The sequence below is a fragment of the Carassius carassius genome, chromosome 37, assembly GCF_963082965.1.
Source record: "Carassius carassius chromosome 37, fCarCar2.1, whole genome shotgun sequence".
Taxonomy (NCBI): Eukaryota; Metazoa; Chordata; class Actinopteri; order Cypriniformes; family Cyprinidae; genus Carassius; species Carassius carassius.
Genome location: NC_081791.1, coordinates 540,861 through 553,735, shown reverse-complemented (window position 1 = coordinate 553,735; position 12,875 = coordinate 540,861). Strand labels below are relative to the sequence as shown.

General features: G+C 46.3%; 2 protein-coding genes and 5 non-coding genes across 7 annotated transcripts; 6 read left to right on the top strand and 1 right to left on the bottom strand.

The window, feature by feature from the left end:
• Positions 1-480: 480 nt before the first annotated feature.
• LOC132118807 (U2 spliceosomal RNA) lies at positions 481-671 on the top strand. Its single transcript, XR_009426026.1, has one exon. It is a non-coding gene; the product is annotated as a U2 spliceosomal RNA (small nuclear RNA).
• Positions 672-1,023: 352 nt separating this feature from the next.
• Positions 1,024-1,187, top strand: LOC132118717 (U1 spliceosomal RNA). Its single transcript, XR_009425945.1, has one exon. It is a non-coding gene; the product is annotated as a U1 spliceosomal RNA (small nuclear RNA).
• Positions 1,188-2,655: 1,468 nt separating this feature from the next.
• LOC132118798 (U2 spliceosomal RNA) lies at positions 2,656-2,846 on the top strand. The gene has a single exon (XR_009426018.1). It is a non-coding gene; the product is annotated as a U2 spliceosomal RNA (small nuclear RNA).
• A 352-nt stretch (positions 2,847-3,198) lies between these two features.
• Positions 3,199-3,360, top strand: LOC132118754 (U1 spliceosomal RNA). Its single transcript, XR_009425981.1, has one exon. It is a non-coding gene; the product is annotated as a U1 spliceosomal RNA (small nuclear RNA).
• Positions 3,361-8,700: 5,340 nt separating this feature from the next.
• Positions 8,701-10,066, top strand: LOC132117823 (putative uncharacterized protein DDB_G0287113). Its single transcript, XM_059527128.1, has 2 exons — positions 8,701-9,563; positions 9,926-10,066. Exons 1-2 carry the CDS (start codon positions 9,295-9,297, stop codon positions 9,930-9,932), a joined length of 276 nt encoding a protein of 91 aa, XP_059383111.1. The 5' UTR covers positions 8,701-9,294; the 3' UTR covers positions 9,933-10,066.
• Positions 9,654-10,710, bottom strand: LOC132117822 (uncharacterized). The gene is made up of 4 exons (XM_059527127.1): positions 10,557-10,710; positions 10,118-10,481; positions 9,912-10,038; positions 9,654-9,794 (listed from the first exon to the last, which is right to left on the bottom strand). Exons 1-4 carry the CDS (start codon positions 10,583-10,585, stop codon positions 9,685-9,687), a joined length of 630 nt encoding a protein of 209 aa, XP_059383110.1. The 5' UTR covers positions 10,586-10,710; the 3' UTR covers positions 9,654-9,684.
• Positions 10,711-12,405: 1,695 nt separating this feature from the next.
• Positions 12,406-12,570, top strand: LOC132118765 (U1 spliceosomal RNA). Its single transcript, XR_009425987.1, has one exon. It is a non-coding gene; the product is annotated as a U1 spliceosomal RNA (small nuclear RNA).
• The last annotated feature ends 305 nt before the right edge of the window (positions 12,571-12,875 follow it).

Sequence of the window (12,875 nt, the reverse complement as noted above, 5' to 3'; positions counted from 1 at the left end):
ACCTCGGCCACACCACCTTGGCACGTTTTGAGGTCCCCTCGCCAAGGTGAATGGAAATTTCCACTTTTTTTGGATGATTATTGACAGTCAGACTCCAGAGAAGCATTCTGTGCTGATCTGGGTGGGACTGGGCCAAATACCTGCCGCTAGTTTGCAAAAGAAGGTTTTCGACAAAATTCCAAATACCCGAAAATTTCGTCAGAGCGACGAGCCAATCTGAGACCTGCATCTCGTTCGGCTCGAGCCAAGGATTCCGATGACATAAGGCACGTGGCTCTGCGACGAACCGTTTGGGAGTTACGAGCGATGCCGTACTCTCTGTCGCCGCAGAGCCAGCGTCAGGCCGATCGGGGCGAGGCCCGGTGACGTTGCAGACGGGGGAGGGTACTACCATCACACAGCGTTTCAGGTCTCCAAGACTTACCAAAGCCGAGATGGGCATCGTCGTGTCCGGCTTCTTCCCCGCTGCATCAAATCAACATCGCTTCTCGGCCTTTTGGCTAAGATCAAGTGTAGTATCTGTTCTTATCAGTTTAATATCTGATACATCCCCCATCCGGGGACTACATATTAAATGGATTTTTAGATCACGGAGCTGGAGCCGGGGCTTGCTCCGTCCATTCCACGCATCGGCCTGGTATTGCAGTGTCCCCAGGAACGGTGTGCTTTCCCATTTTTGGGAATGCCATTTATTGTGACGAATAGCAGAGCAAGTAATGAGGTCTGCCTTTGCAGGTCCTGTGGTTTATTGCGGACTCTCTTCTGAGGCACCCCCCTGAGGTGTTGGACTCTTCCACTAACGATGCTCCCACCTGAGGTCTCGGAGTCTTTCACTGACGAGGTGATGTATCGAATTCGGTGTGTTTGGTTAAAGGGAGTCAACTAAAACCAGCGTTGGGAAGCAGTTTCCAGGCCAGTAATGGAAGTCGCCCATCCTTCCTTTGTTGGGGTTTACGGAGGGCTAACCGTTGGTGAGGATGGTAGAGATGCAAATTGTACCTCTGGCTGGCCGCCTGGGTCTTCATACTTACCTGGCAGGGGAGACACCATGATCAAGAAGGCGGTTCACCCAGGGCGAGGCTTGTCCATTGCACTACGGCCATGCTGACCCCTGCGAATTCCCCAAATGTGGGAATCTCGACTGCATAATTTATGGTAGTGGGGGACTGCGTTCGCGCTCTCCCCTGAATTAACTGGTGAAACAAAGCAGGAAGATCTATCTCAGTTACTTTTTAGTTTCAGAATGATGAGTCCTGCCACATGCTGGGTATGTGTTTTGAGCTCATGAAACAAAATCACTTACGCTCTTGAAATATCGGTCCCTGGTGTGTGGTTTAGTTCGAATTTTGCACAGACCTCACTTTGCAAGTCAATTGGATTGACTGCAGCCTAGCTGTAGCTGTCTCCATGTTTGTTTTTCGTTGTGCTTTTTCAAATCATATTAGTTCTTTTCCGCTTACAGCGCCACCTAGTGGCCTGTCGCAGCGCCCTTTTACACCTGACCGCTGACTGAGCCCCTGCACAAGTGTGCCGATTTGGGTGAAGGGATCTCACTCCTTTCTGGAGTTATAGCCATTTGAGCCACCTCAGCCACACCACCTTGGCACGTTTTGAGGTCCCCTCGCCAAGGTGAATGGAAATTTCCACTTTTTTTGGATGATTATTGACAGTCAGACTCCAGAGAAGCATTCTGTGCTGATCTGGGTGGGACTGGGCCAAATACCTGCCGCTAGTTTGCAAAAGAAGGTTTTCGACAAAATCCCAAATACCCGAAAATTTCGTCAGAGCGACGAGCCAATCTGAGACCTGCATCTCGTTCGGCTCGAGCCAAGGATTCCGATGACATAAGGCACGTGGCTCTGCGACGAACCGTTTGGGAGTTACGAGCGATGCCGTACTCTCTGTCGCCGCAGAGCCAGCGTCAGGCCAATCGGGGCGAGGCCCGGTGACGTTGCAGACGGGGGAGGGTACTACCATCACACAGCGTTTCAGGTGTTTCCATCTTTGTTTGATGGTCCTTTTACATTTCAATTTTCTTATTTTTCTGCTTACAGCGCCACCTAGTGGCCTGTCGCAGCGCCCTTTTACACCTGACCGCTGACTGAGCCCCTGCACAGGTGTGCCGATTTGGGTGAAGGGATCTCACTCCTTCCTGGAGTTATAGCCATTTGAGCCACCTCGGCCACACCACCTTGGCACGTTTTGAGGTCCCCTCGCCAAGGTGAATGGAAATTTCCACTTTTTTTGGATGATTATTGACAGTCAGACTCCAGAGAAGCATTCTGTGCTGATCTGGGTGGGACTGGGCCAAATACCTGCCGCTAGTTTGCAAAAGAAGGTTTTCGACAAAATCCCAAATACCCGAAAATTTCGTCAGAGCCACGAGCCAATCTGAGACATGCATCTCGTTCGGCTCGAGCCAAGGATTCCGATGACATAAAGCACGTGGCTTTGCGACGAACCGTTTGGGAGTTACGAGCGATGCCGTACTCTCTGTCGCCGCAGAGCCAGCGTCAGGCCGATCGGGGCGAGGCCCGGTGACGTTGCAGACGGGGGAGGGTACTACCATCACACAGCGTTTCAGGTCTCCAAGACTTACCAAAGCCGAGATGGGCATCGTCGTGTCCGGCTTCTTCCCCGCTGCATCAAATCAACATCGCTTCTCGGCCTTTTGGCTAAGATCAAGTGTAGTATCTGTTCTTATCAGTTTAATATCTGATACGTCCCCCATCTGGGGACTACATATTAAATGGATTTTTAGATCACGGAGCTGGAGCCGGGGCTTGCTCCGTCCATTCCACGCATCGGCCTGGTATTGCAGTGTCCCCAGGAACGGTGTGCTTTCCCTTTTTTGGGAATGCCATTTATTGTGACGAATAGCAGAGCAAGTAATGAGGTCTGCCTTTGCAGGTCCTGTGGTTTATTGCGGACTCTCTTCTGAGGCACCCCCCTGAGGTGTTGGACTCTTCCACTAACGATGCTCCCACCTGAGGTCTCAGAGTCTTTCACTGACGAGGTGATGTATCGAATTCGGTGTGTTTGGTTAAAGGGAGTCAACTAAAACCAGCGTTGGGAAGCAGTTTCCAGGCCAGTAATGGAAGTCGCCCATCCTTCCTTTGTTGGGGTTTACGGAGGGCTAACCGTTGGTGAGGATGGTAGAGACGCAAATTGTACCTCTGGCTGGCCGCCTGGGTCTTCATACTTACCTGGCAGGGGAGACACCATGATCAAGAAGGCGGTTCACCCAGGGCGAGGCTTGTCCATTGCACTACGGCCATGCTGACCCCTGCGAATTCCCCAAATGTGGGAATCTCGACTGCATAATTTATGGTAGCTCTCCCCTGAATTAACTGGTGAAACAAAGCAGAAAGATCTATCTCAGTTACTTTTTAGTTTCAGAATGATGAGTCCTGCCACATGCTGGGTATGTGTTTTGAGCTCATGAAACAAAATCACTTACGCTCTTGAAATATCGGTCCCTGGTGTGTGGTTTAGTTCGAATTTTGCACAGACCTCACTTTGCAAGTCAATTGGATTGACTGCAGCCTAGGGCCCTGGGACCGTACGAAGTGCAAATTTTCATCTGGACATTTAGACACACATGGGACGGGATTGGTGGAATGGCTACAGCCAAATTATGAATGAAGTGAGGTCACACGCGTAGGTCCTCCCACACCCTTTTGTGCTTACCTCATCAAAACAACCATCGTAGAGTGATTGTTAGTGCTTTCTAAACACTTTCTTTGTTTTGGGGCCAAAAATAGTTCATGATGAGTGATGATCATATGTTAGTAAACCTAGTTTACAAACCCCATCCCAAAAAAAAGTTTGGACACTGTACAGAGAATTTTGGGGAAAAAATCTGTCACTTTTGTGGCTTTACAGCTTGTAATATGATCTACCACACCCCAATTTGTAAGTGATACATATGCAAACAATGTATATAGTTTTTTTGTTGTTGTTTTTTTTTTTTTTACTCCATAATAACCAAGTGTTATGTGTGTGTTGCAGGTGGAGCTTGATTGTTGAGTGCGGTTGTGGGAGAAATCCAATGGCATCCCTTTTGACAACATTAGGACAAAGGTGTCTTTGACGACACTGCATGCAGGCTTGGAACAATGCACAGGAGCCAAGTCAGAAGCCATTGACGTTTCAACCACCTGTGCCAGACTTACTGGGGGACATTATTATAAAAATGGACTGCATATTATTGTCATGGATTTTGATGATGTGTGGCTGAATTAAAATAAAGATCAGAGGAAGTCAGAAAATACAAGTTGTACAAGTTAATTTATTAGTCATTCCCACATTTAGAAAAACAAACATCACACTGTTCTCAATTATCTGAACTCACTTTGTTAAAAGTGCAAAGGAAAAAGGTTCTGAACGTGTTGTTTGACCTGCTCGAAACAAAAGCTTACACAATAGTTTGTAATCAATATCTCCATATTATCAAAAGTTATATTAATATAGATGCTAGTAACAGTTAGAGTAATGGTGATCTATTTATAATAAACATTATGCCAGGTCAAGTATTCCAGGTCAGTCATTCAAGTAAAAAAAAAACCTTGAAACATACTTTTTACCCTTAAAATAAAATAAAAGACATCAGTATTATAAAACAAGTAAAGTGCTGTAAACCATTATTAAACGGCAATTAACTGTAAAACTGTCACAACCACAACATAAACAGTAAAACAATCAACTATGTAACATTTGATAAAAAAAAAAAAATAACACTGATAAAAGTCGAGTGGTATGTAGAGCAAAAAGCACTTGGCTTAGACAAACTCTGAAGCCTGAGATTGAGAGCCCAGGAGAATGTCCACTGCTTTTTTAAAGTCTTCAAAATTCTCAAAAGTTTGTCCAGCAAGGTCTTTGGACGTGGATGCTTTAGAACTTTCACAATAGGTCTTTTTCCTGTATTTTTTGTGGCCTTGAGTGGGTTGGCCACACATTGCACAGATGTATACTTTTACAGTGGCTGGATGTTCCATGCCACTGCGCTCTGCTTTCTTTCTCTTGTAGAACGTCGATCTTGATGCCGACGGTGGCGGAATGGATGCCTGCGGCAGGGAAACTGCAGGAGGTCCTGTTAGGGGTGCACCCATCAGCTGAGTTGGCGTGGATATGCGCATGGTCTGGACTGGTGCAGGTAACAGCTGAGGGGGAGGAGCGGGGGCCAGAGAGGAGACATGTGGTAGTCTTGGTTTAAGCTTTCTGGTCCCTGCCAAAGATTCAGTGGCCTGATACTGTACTGTAGGTCGGCTGGTGTGTGGTCTTTCGTCAGGAAGCTCGATCGCTGGGGGCTGGCTGGTGCTAGAAACACTCTGATGACGACGGAGGACAGCCAAACCTTGATCCGTCACATTTGTGGCTGACAAGGCCTCCTGCCTCCTGATGAACTCGCTAACACATTTTGAATTTATTTTTAGTATTGGAATGCCAAGTTTGCTGAGTTCAGCGTCATCCACAGTCACTCTCTGCTGCACACGCTGGTACATTTTTGTGATGTGATGCTTCAGTGGTGACCCCTGACCCTTTCCTCCAGAACCAGGATGAAGCCATAGCTGTTTAATAAGGCAGTACATCAGGCGGTTCTTTCTGGAGTCAACCAAGTGGGCGGCCGAGTAACGCTTGCTGAACTTCAGCTTTTGCACCAAAGATGCCTCAGATGGATCTCCACTTGTTCGGCCGAACAGAGCATTGCCCCAGCGTGCCGAGTAAAGGCTGTCAAACTGCTGGATGCTGCGATCGTGGAGGTCAAGTTTGTTCCAGGCCCTGATGACCCTCTGCCTGTTAGAGTCACTCATCGCAAGCTTTCCCTCCTCCAAGGCGATCTCTACAAGGACATTGCACAGATCCTCTACGTGTTGGTATCCAGGGAGATGATTGGGACCGCACACATCCTCCACACAGGGATCAAACTCCGCAGCCGCTACCTGGTCAGTGAGGCACAGACTGTTCCTCAGAGGAGTAAGACGATCACCCTCACTGTCGGAGTTGTATCCCACATCATCCTCCTCCTCCTCCTCCTCTGCCGCAGCAACAGAGACCTCATCCTCTTCATCCTCACCCGCTCGAAGTGTCTCTCTGGTCTGAGCGTAATGGTCTGGAGCACTGAAAGGCTCTGATGACTGAGAGAACAGATACTCCAAACCGATCCGCTCATCCCCTGCGGGAACTGGAGGCCTGTAGTTTGCCTCCTCCACCTCCCCAAACAGTTCCTGACACCTTTCATTCAGCCTATGCACCAGAGGGGAGACGTACACCATGTGCTTTCTCCCTTTTTGGCCTTTGACGCTGGCTGACTCCCTGTCTGAGTTCCAGCGTGCAATGCCAGCCAGGAGATACACCTGGAAGGGGACAGCAGCACAGTGGGGCCCAGGGATCATGCTGGGCAAAAAAGAATGAAAGCCTTCCAGGCTGTTGCTCCCTCTCACTGTGCTGTATCGTGGGAGACGCACACCGTTACGGGTCACATACTTTGTGATGGTGTACATGTTTCTCCCCGGCGGATCCTGGATGCATTCGAGGTGCTTCTGCTGGTTCTCCCATATGTGGTCAATGGCCGCAGCGTCCTTGAACAGGTGGACCTGGTTCTCATCCATACCAGCTGCTCCCTTCAAGATGCCGATGGCACTCTGGACACGTGCACAGGTTTCCTGGGCACCCAACGTGATCCTCCTGACATGATGGCTGAGGTCTGACTTGCTTACATGTAGTTCAACGATCTGGCTGTCAGTCAGGGAAGCATAGCATGTTGGGTGACCGGCACGTGTCGCCTGTACCAGGAGAGCCACATCGTCCTTGTTGTAGGCGAAGACCGCAGCGGATAGGGCGGACTTAAACAGGGCGTACTTCGGATGGTGATCCGTCCGTAAGGCTGCATCAAATCGATGGATCCAATGAAAGATGTCCAGCCGTACCAGCATACCCCTGTCAGTCCACTCGCTGAAGAGCTGCTCCACAGAAGACACGCCGTGGATGCGACAGCAGCCGCGATCCACATACATGAGCTCGGGAGGTGCCTCGTCAGCTCTTCTGTACCTCTCCATGAGGCCATCAGCCATTGGCCGCATTTTGTCCAGCGACTCCTCACAAGTCAGGACTGACGTGAGGATCTGGCCCAGCTCGTTGGCCACGTTGGTGCACCATTCCGCCGTGCCCTTTCCATCCCCGGAAAGTTTCTTGCAGATCTGATAACGAAAAAACAAAGAGATTCAAACATCCGTTATTATTTTTCATTCATTCCTCGTTTTTTTCAGTGTTGGGTTATTAGTTTCGTCAGGGGCCAGTTGTTCATAAGTGATCTGATCAGATTTTTTCCATCAGAGTGGAACAAATCTTGAAAATGGGCTGCCAAAAAGAAAAGGATTCTGAATTCGGATTAGATAAAAAAAATCCAATCTTGGTTTTGATCTGGATTAAGTCTTCAATTTGTGTTTAAAATGTTTTCATAAAATTTGATTACTTTTGTTCCAAAAAAAAACTGGATTATTCTGATCCCAGCACAGAAAGTTATAGAACTTTAAGACTGGTCCCAAAAATACATCCTATGTAACATGCAATATTTCTCCAAACAGCCATCAATATCAAACCAAAATATTATATTTAAAGTGAAAAAGTGAAAGTGACGTGACATTCAGCCAATATGGTGACCCATACTCAGAATTCGTGCTCTGCATTTAACCCATCCATAGTGCACACACAAACAGAGCAGTGAACAGTGAACCGAGACTCGAACTCACAACCCTTCGATTGCGACTCTCTAACCATTAGGCCACGACATTCCCCCATACTAGTTATTACTACGATTTATTGACTCAAATTTCCCATTGATGTAAAAATGGACAATCCTGTATGTTTACAATCAGACTGCTGTTTGTTTGTTTGCATTTGTCAGACTGTGTTTAATTTACCTTTTTGGTGGAGTCGTACTTGGGGACTTTGCCAAAAGTAGACATAATCTGTGTGCGGTAGTCCTCGATGTTATCTGCTTCTGCGATGAGAAAGGCCTTTCTCAACAGCTTTGGACATGGCAGCTCTCTCCTCGCTGGTGGTCGCTGGAATTGTTGGCAAAAATTCCCTAAAAGCAGAAAAAACACACAGATGCAGACTTCATTATTGGTGGTGAAAACAAACAAACCTTAAGAGTTGGATGGAGGGGAGATTTGTTCCTATTATAGTGAGGTCTCCTGCTGTGCTGAAGTCAGATGGAAATCTGCAGTAATATGCGACACGAAAACAATTAGCTCTTAACTTACGTGTGATCTTCCCAGGTTTTTTGTACTGGCTGAGGAGGGTGGTGTACAAGTCCTTTCTTTGGAGGTACTCCTCGCAGTGGCTCTCCAGGACCTGCCTCCATACCTTGGCCATGGTGTTGCCCTCGGTGCGATCCCTCATCAGGCGGATAACCTGCTTGTCCACGCCACGCCTAAAATTATAGCACAGTGTTTGGATTCCTGTAAATCTCAGAATTTCATTTTTTAGGGTTAGGTTTAAATCATTGTGGAATTATGCAGAGAACTCACCGTAATGTCAAGACAGCAGGGAACACCGCTCTGTGTGCTGGACTGAGCTGGTTAAGGATGCACGCATCCCATGAGAGGAACCGACCGATGGAGTGTTCCTCAGACTCCTTTGCAGCCTTTCTGCAAGCGTTGCATGCCAGGACTTCTGTCAGCATGGAGTACCAGCCAGACATGTGGCAGATCTGCCTGACAGTTTTTGAATACCCACAACGGTAGAGAAAGGCCTTCTGACTAGGACGTGCCGGGCAGCCAGACCTTGGGCATCGAAGACTGTACCGCCACACTCCGACTGGTCTCCAGAAGAAAACGGAGCCATGAAAAAAGGAGTCTGCTGAGGGGACTTTCCCTTCCACCACTCCAGGAAATTCAGGAGGGTGAAACCACATTCTGTTGTCCTTCAGGACTTTCCTCCACCTCGTGCTGCCGTGCTTGTCTTTATAAGACATTGCCCTCTGAAAAAGTCCCCTTTCAGCATCCTCCTTCAGCCATGTTATGTCTGCGCTGGTGAGCCCATAAGGACCAGACTCCCACATTTTGTGCCAACCCTCAAGCGTCACCTGGTAGTATAACAGAGACAAATTCTTATGTAATAAACACCTAAACAGTTTCCTTGTCTAACAACCACTGACTACTTAGACCGTTACCTCAGGATGTGCTGTGTCTGCTGGAGGAGCTGCTGGAGGAGCTGATGCATGAGCTGCTGTAGGAGCTGCTGGAGGAGCAGATGCAGGAGCTGCTGTAGGAGCTGCTGGAGGAGCAGATGCAGGAGCAGATGCAGGAGCTGCTGGAGGAGCTGCTGGAGGAGCTGCTGGAGGAGCAGATGCAGGAGCAGATGCAGGAGCTGCTGGAGGAGCTGCTGGAGGAGCAGATGCAGGAGCTGCTGGAGGAGCTGCTGGAGGAGCAGATGCAGGAGCAGATGCAGGAGCTGCTGGAGGAGCTGCTGGAGGAGCAGATGCAGGAGCAGATGCAGGAGCTGCTGGAGGAGCTGATGCAGGAGCAGATGCAGGAGCTGCTGCAGGAGCCTTTAACGTAAGTGTATTAGTGAAAACCTTTTTCATTTACCTAAGCATACTTTTGCATGCCCCTACCCATTTATGGTGTCCCACCTGGAATCAGGGAGGTAACAGGTAATTGTGATGTACAGTACAAACTAGGGACTTACAGCATACGGTGAAATGTAGCCTGTGGATGGCTTCTTTGGAGGATCCGGATGGGTCTCTTTTTCAGGAGACCTTTTTCTACCCACAGCTTCCCCAGCTGCTAAATGTGGACAGTTGTCGTCATCAGCACACACAGTGTTTTTGGACTTTGCATTAATTAATACAAGGTTCATGACATGACATGAATAATTCAAGACATTAATAAAGCGATATAAACCTTGTCTTTCAAAGGAGGTGAGAGCTTCCACCAGCAGAGCGTCATCCGCCCAGCCACTATCACCTTTGGACCCTGATGAGCTGGAGCTGGCAGCTGCTGCGGGAGGGTCCCTGTCCTGTGGAGGTTTCTGTGATGTACGGGTGGGTGACATTTGCATTAAATGTTGTGGCTTGTTTTTTCTTAAAGGCACCATAAAAAAAGCCTACCTCTTTGTCGAGAATGTACTGCCTGAAGCGCTTCAGTGACTTGGTGGTGATGTCCTCCACCTTCATCACCAGCCACTGCTGCACAGAGCAGTGTGCCTCCTTTGCCATTTTCCTTTCGTGGTCGGTCCCGGCTTGTGGGTCAGCCTGAAGAGACTTGTGCAGGCTGTACCACTGCCACATCTCCTGGAATGTGAATGACCTGAAGCGGCCCTGCCCATAAATGGCCCTGTCCACATTAATCTCGAGGTGGCAGGAGACCTGTGGAAACAGCTGCACATACCTCAGCAGGAGATCCTTTACCCACTCGTCAGGGCTTGCTTTTCTTTCATGATGGCGACGTTCTTTTATGTGCATATCAAGCAGACTAAAACATCACATAATTAATTGGTTATTATTGGTTATTCATTAACGTTATTTCTGTTAAGTACAGCATACTTACTACTTAATGTAGCCAACATCGTTCTCCATCAGCCATTTAAAACTTTGGCCGTTGTATTTTCCAAATGTAATCTGGAGCTGACCAAGGTACTGCACCTCTGATGGAGTCAAGGTAAGGGGCTGACATCTCTTTTTGGCTGAAGACAGATAAATTGTAATGACTTTTTTTTTTTAATGATAGGCTCAAAAAAACAGTTTATGCTGCAGTGTAAACATAGGGTGGAAACACATCGATTGCATATTACCTTCCTCACAAGCTGTCTTTTTATCCTGGCCTGTCTTTCTATTATAGCATGTGTTGCGAGATGCCAGTGCCTTGGCCTCCTTTGAAGCCTTAAGAAGGCATTGTTGCCTATTTTGTGGCACACTTGTGTCTAAAATGCACAAGGTGGGAAACAAGGGATCCATGTCTAACACACCTGTAGGAAACAGTCTCTTATAATCACCATGATGATACAGGGAAAAATTTGTCCACAAGCAAGTATTGAATAAATTTGAAGGTGTTCAATACTTCGTTTCCTTTCCATTTTTTTACACTCCTCTTTATTAATGGACTTAGATTTTTTTCATGTCTTCATGTACATTACACTTTACTGTTCATTACTTTGAGTACGAAATGTGCTATATAAATAAACTTGCCTTGCCTTACACAACGATATATATGGGTCATTCTACAGAAACATCCACTTTTGGAATGGCAAAAAGTGTTAAAATGCATTTATTTTTCTAACACTTAAACTTAGACAAGATTATAAGATTACCTGTTGACTTTATGAATGCATATAAATGACAGCTTAATTATTTGTCTTTTTAGCTTTTTTGTGCAATTATTTCAAGACCACATGTACCATTTTTGTCTTTTTTTTCTGAATATGTATTCAGAGTCAGAAAAATAATGAAAATGCAAGAAATCAGGAGATTGTTTTATTTATTTTGTGTGAAAGACGAAAACAAGGTAACACCAGTGACAATTTTCATTAAAAAATGCATTTTACAAATGTCTGAATTTCTGATAACTGAATATGAATACATTATTGTATTTTAAAGGTAGAAAAACTGGTTTGTACTTAAAAATAAAGCAATTTCCCTCTGTACATGGCTGTGGGGGCAAGCAGTTTTGTGATGCTTGGAATTATTTATAATTAGTTAAAAACACAGTGCTACATTGATGGCGCAAGAAGGTCTTTTATTTTGTTTTATTTTTAAATATTAAAAACAAATTGTAATATTCCTGTAAAGGCTAGGGACATAAAAATACAAATTTCTGTAGAATGACACATTCACACATAATACATTTACACACACACACACACACACACATATATATATATATATATATAAATATAAATACACACGCACACGTCTATGTGTATAATGACAATCATGCGTTTGGCAGACGCTTTTATATAAAACAAGTGACTTAAAGTGCATTCATTTTTTTCTATCAGTATTTTTGGCAAAATGATCTAACAACTACTAATACTAATCATCGCGATAAATATAATTATATATAAAAGAGTATGTATTTATTTATTAGCATTGCTAATTGTAAAGGAAATAAGGTTTTTTTTCCCCAAAATCGACCTTCACAACGGACACGAGCGGCACGACACCACCCCAAACGCGATCATATTTCTGACTTGATGTGAATAAAACCAACTTTGCGTGGATATTCTAACATTATAATAACTTACCAAACAAACTAACTTCGGATGACGGACGAGGAGCGCTAGCGCAACATCCCCAAGCTTTAGACAGCCCGGCCTTCCGATTGGCTCGCGCCGTTGAACTTTAGACAGTGCGGCCTTCTGAATGGCTCGCGCCGTCTGAACTTTAGACAGCGCGGCCCTCTGATTGGCTCACTGTGGACTCGCGACCAATCGGCAGGCCGCGCTGTCTAAAGTCTAAAGCGGCCATTGCACGGCGCTCGGGCTCGCGTCTGCGAATTCCCCAAATGTGGGAATCTCGACTGCATAATTTATGGTAGTGGGGGACTGCGTTCGCGCTCTCCCCTGAATTAACTGGTGAAACAAAGCAGAAAGATCTATCTCAGTTACTTTTTAGTTTCAGAATGATGAGTCCTGCCACATGCTGGGTATGTGTTTTGAGCTCATGAAACAAAATCACTTACGCTCTTGAAATATCGGTCCCTGGTGTGTGGTTTAGTTCGAATTTTGCACAGACCTCACTTTGCAAGTCGATTGGATTGACTGCAGCCTAGCTGTAGCTGTCTCCATGTTTGTTTTTCGTTGTGCTTTTTCAAATCATATTAGTTCTTTTCCGCTTACAGCGCCACCTAGTGGCCTGTCGCAGCGCCCTT

Coding starts and splice junctions, on each gene's coding strand:
- LOC132117822 (XM_059527127.1), bottom strand. CDS start 10,585: ATGGAGAACGATGTTGGCTACATTAAGTA. Junction 10,482..10,556: donor GATGTTGGCTACATTAAGTA/GTAAGTATGCTG, acceptor GTGATGTTTTAG/TCTGCTTGATATGCACATAA. Junction 9,795..9,911: donor CACCTCCTTTGAAAGACAAG/GTTTATATCGCT, acceptor GTCCACATTTAG/CAGCTGGGGAAGCTGTGGGT.
- LOC132117823 (XM_059527128.1), top strand. CDS start 9,295: ATGCAGGAGCAGATGCAGGAGCTGCTGGAGGAGCTGCTGGAGGAGCTG.